Source organism: Ammodytes marinus (genome assembly GCF_949987685.1).
Source record: "Ammodytes marinus genome assembly, chromosome: 11".
Lineage (NCBI taxonomy): Eukaryota > Metazoa > Chordata > Actinopteri > Uranoscopiformes > Ammodytidae > Ammodytes > Ammodytes marinus.
In genome coordinates this window covers 2601888-2606936 of record NC_137215.1, presented here as the reverse complement: position 1 = coordinate 2606936, position 5049 = coordinate 2601888, and the positions used below count along the sequence as shown (strand labels likewise).

The window sequence follows — 5049 nt, the reverse complement described above, 5'->3', positions numbered from 1 at the left end:
ATCTGCGTTCCTTTTCAATGCACCGACCACCTAGAACAGGCTTCAACAGTCACTTAAATTACATTCTCTTCCTCTGATGGGCAGTTCAGAACATTGGTGCTAAATGTTCCTGATGTCAGTTGTAACTGTTTTTAGTGATTTACATAATTTTACATTTACTAATGTCCTTGTTTTTAAATTTTATTTTATGGTTGCTTCAGTGACAAGAATAGGAATGAAAATATGTTTGCATTTCTTGACTGAAACTCATCATCAGGTCTCACAGTGAAGAATGGATGATTTCAACTTCAACACCTCACAGAATGGAAGCTACAACAATTACACCAACGACTACATCAATTACACCCATGTCTACGATGATAATTTTGCCAACTACAGAAACGTTAAATTCATCAAGCATGTGGCGAGATGCATAATCATTGCTATCAGCCTTCCTTTGATCCTTTTGGCCATCTACACTCTTCATACTCTGGTATATACATTATGACCAAGAATTAATTATTTACTGTCTGTACAATGTGTCTGTCATACAGTCTGTTTGGGAAAAAGTCAAATAGTTACTACCTGTACATTTTTGGGAAAATTTTACTCTACAATTGCCCTATATTTAAATGTGGATCCTAAGCACGTGTGGCTGCATTTCAGCCTTCTCCTAAACTATTAATGTGACAAGTTAGTTACAAATCAAAGAAAAGTATAACAATGTGTACAGCATGATTTGTTTTTTTGTTTTGATCAAATAGCAATCAAGGAACATGTGAAATGCAATATATTTGGTAACGGTAGATTTTAGCATTATTTTATTGTGAGCACATGAACATGTTGCTCAATGAACCGCGCTGCCCATGTGGCCTCAGAGGGCTGCTACGATCGCTGTAAACTCTTTGGGCCAGATTTACTAAACATTCTATTGTGCAAATGTTTGACCAATGTTTTGCTGCAGGTGCGAAAGGATCATGGTGCTCCGATCTATGTCATCAACCTTCTCATCTCCGACCTGATTCATCTCTGCTGCATGATCGTTATGGAGGCACTACGTTACCAGATGAAGACAGATGAGGATTTGCTGATATGTGACATCTTCTTATCAATTCACCTTTGTTGTGTTGTGGTCAGTGTTGGCTTCATGGTGTGCATCGCCCTGGAAAGGTAGCTATCTGTCTATGTGTTAAAACTACTTTCATGCCTGATCAATGTCTTATTATGTAATTCTGAAGCACAACAAACTCCATGTGTCTGTCTTGTATTACAGGTATTTGGTCATCGTCTATCCACTGTGGTACCGCTTCAGAAGAACTATCAAGATCTCTGTGGTGGTCTGTGTCTTCGTCTGGGTCCTTCCTCTTGTCCCTTTACTCACGTTACATTTATGGGCTAGATTGATGGTCTCATATACCGTATTAGCCGTCTTCCTCCTCCTTCCCCTCCCACTGTTCATCTTCTTCCTGGGTGGTACCCTCAAAGCCCTGTCTGCTTCCAGGTCGGTCCCCACTGAAGAAAAACGACGCATTGTGGGAATTCTGGTTCTGGTGCTGCTCATGTATACACTGCTGTTTTTGCCCTTCATAATTTTATTATTTTCTGGTCAAAATCCATATTCTGGCACGCATGATTCCCTCTCCCACCTGTCCTCTATGTTTCTTAAGTTGAGCCCTCTTGCAGACTTAGTTCTGTATATTTTCATGAGGAAAGGGGCTATAGACAAACTATTGGCCTCTCTCTGTTGTTGCAGAATGGACAGCAATGAGGACAACATACCAATAGTTTGAATAGTTACAACATGCAAACACACAGGCAGCTTTAGAGAGACAGAGAGAGAGAGAAAGGGATGAAACCAGAAAGAGAATGTAGACAAATAGAAAAGAGCAGACTGTCAGGTACCGTCCTTCATTCGATATCCAAAAGTTAAAGCATTGATTTGATGTTTGACCTATATCTTTATTATTGTACAGAATGCATTCTTAAATCTGTATCTCTAACACAGATAACTTAAAGGTGCTACAAGGAACTTTTAAACATTTCTGAAACAGTCTAATTTTGCCTCTGATGATCATTAATGACATGTAACAGCAAACGAGACCATCAGTGCAAGGAATGCTATTTTTATGTAGTTTTTCTTTATGCCTTTGTCATGGGTACGCTCACCCTTGAACTAGAGATGGCATAGTAAAAAACACTACTGCTTTTGTCCAAAGGGGATGCAAGAATTAATCAAGTTGAAAGTTCCTCGGAGCACCTTTAAAAAGTCTTTATAACTTGTGTTCTATTTTGGTGTCATCATGGCCCATTTTAATTTAGTTTAATATTTTTGTTATAACTGATATATTTCCAAAGCTGTTTGATTGCCTATTTCTTATTTTATGTTGAATTATAGACGTAAATAAAATACATTTATCATTTCTGTCTTTATTTAATGTTTGATTTTGGTGTTTTAGTGGAAGACATGTTCATTTTGGGGTGTTGGGTTTGCAATTGCTGTTGTTTGCTTAGTAATATACATAACATTCTATATCAGGTTCTATGTAATTTTGTATTAAATTGTACATTTTTCTTGCAAGTTTATACAAATAATTTGTTATCAAACAATAATGAGAAAATATACCTTTGGCTTTTTCATTTAATTACAAACTGACAACATTTAAAGATAATGAAGCCTGATGTCTTAAGCTGATAACCAACTGACATTCAACAAATAACAAACACATTTCCACAGTATAAATTGGTGGTTACAATCCCCTATAAAGCATCATCTGTCTTGGCTTAAAAAAAATGCTGAATAGGTTGTATGGGTTATGGTTGGAAGACAGCGCTGGAAAGTCAGGAACAGAGATCCACATGTCAATCAAGTGAAATCCATCTACTGGACGTTCCTAAAGTCTAAATGAAATAATGTTGCTTTGTTTTTTGTTCTGCTACACCAACATCCATGGTACTATTAATGTTATTAATGTCATAACATATATCAAGACATGGTTATTTCAGCCTTTTTGGCTTTTTGGTTTTTAAGCTGTTAGATGGAGAGCTACTTCAATATGTGATGAACCATCTTAAAACAATATATGCATTTTATTTATCTTTATTATAACCAACATCTACATATCACCAAAACATCTGTATTTTTATGATTTATTTATTTTGACCTTGGAGTTACTTCTACAATACTGCAATCAAAACCTAGGACAAATATGAGCAAGCAATTCATTAGAGAAAAACCTCTGTCAATGAACTTGTTTTATAACTCCAAAAACAAAGTTCATCTTGCACACTGACAGATACAAACCACATCCTCAAAGACAGATAAGATCACATTGTGCACAATGAACCACAAACACAGCGCAATACTTTTTGCTTGTTGATTGTTCCAAGAAATGTTTAACTTGAGTATTTTACATTTAGTTTAATTGCATTTGAAATACAAAACCAAATTATTTAAACCTTTATTTACAATAGTTCATGCTGAAAGTAAGAACAATGTTGTGAAGTGTCATGCTGTGTTTACTTGAGACTAGTAGTAGAAAGGAATGTGATTCATGCAGAAGTTTGGCTGCGGGCTCTCGAAGGTGCAGTCTGACGTGTCCATGGCACAGCGCCCACAGTGGCAGCTCAGAGCCGTTATCATCTTCATCAGAACTGAAGCAAAAACATTGACACAATATCCTGTGCAGATTTGTCAAGGACATATTTCTAGTGAAGTTAAACAATGAGGTCAGTAAAATATTCTTAAGACTTAACCAGGATAGGCAGTTAAGCATTGTATTCACGTTAGATCTGCAGTAGTAAACAGTGTGCAGTCTTATTTTGAGCAATTTGCAATTTTTTTCTATCTGTGACATGGCAGCAGCAGACCAAACAGTAGTCCTCATAAAATAAGGCAATCATTTTAATGACATTTCCCATGATATTTTTAGGTAGAAAATAAGAACGACAAGTGCCATACCTTTAACACAATTTCAATTTTGGATTATTAATTAACATATTTTATTTAAAAAAACAATGCTTTTAGTTTTTGAGACATTAAAACATGTGTAAGCCTTTCAGCTGTGAACTCAATGGAATGTCATGTATATTGTAGAGTCATCAGCATAGATAGCTATTCTGGCATTTTTTAAGAATAACGGTAGTTCATTGGTAAATACAGTAAAGTACACTGTCTTTATCCCTTTTCCTATATTATGTAGCAATGAAAGCATTTGAAACAGTGGAATAAATGTGCTACATATATGGATCATAATTAATAATATTTAGGATTCAGTTGTGATAGTTGGAAGAGTGAATTTAAATATAAATTATGTTATATTTTGTTGTATTTTTCTATCTGTATGTATAAATAATTTTTCTAAAAATATATTCCATTATGATCCTTTCATTTATATGTCATATTACGATACTTAAAAAGGAAGTAGAAAAATCAAATGTGAATCCTTCAAATTTACCACATATTTTATACTAGAACATAATCATTCATCCACAAGCACATAAATAGTTAAAAATGTAATTCATCTGAGCTTGTTAAAAATAGTTTTTCTTCTTTCCTCTGTATTTCACTCTCTCTCTTACCCAGCAGTTTGCAAAAGTGGCACTGCCCCTTTCTCACTTCCTTAGAAGAAGCAAATATATATTAGCAGGAAACTATTGCACATATTCACTTACTGTCATCACCTCACACTGTTTGGAAGCAGAAGACAACACATCAGACATTGGTTAAGGAACTCAAGTAAGGTCTTGTTGCTTTCAAATGTCAATATTATGATAATATATTTAAGAGAGTAAAGGAAAATTAACATGAGGTGTGAATCTTTTTGGCGATGTTGCAAGTTATGGCATGAAAGAGGAGTACATTTATGTAGTTTTTAGATTTAAAAAGAAAGTACTGATCAACTGATTGCGATAATATAAACACACAAAGGAAAAGGGCAACCGGCCTAAGCTAGGTTTTCTCAAACTTGCCACTTTCTAAAATAATATGTAGTAACAGTTTGTCAAATTATTGAAATCGATTTTTTGCATTTTTTTTTCATTGAAACTCATCACCAGGTCTCACAGTTAAGA

General features: G+C 34.9%; 1 protein-coding gene across 1 annotated transcript; it reads left to right on the top strand.

Moving 5' to 3' along the window:
• Positions 1-271: 271 nt before the first annotated feature.
• On the top strand, positions 272-1769 carry LOC307257543 (G-protein coupled receptor 4-like; the record flags this gene model as incomplete). The annotated part of the gene is made up of 3 exons (XM_080036804.1): positions 272-472; positions 944-1149; positions 1253-1769. The coding sequence occupies 3 exons, from the start codon at positions 272-274 to the stop codon at positions 1767-1769; spliced, it is 924 nt and encodes a 307-aa protein (XP_079892930.1).
• Positions 1770-5049: the final 3280 nt, after the last annotated feature.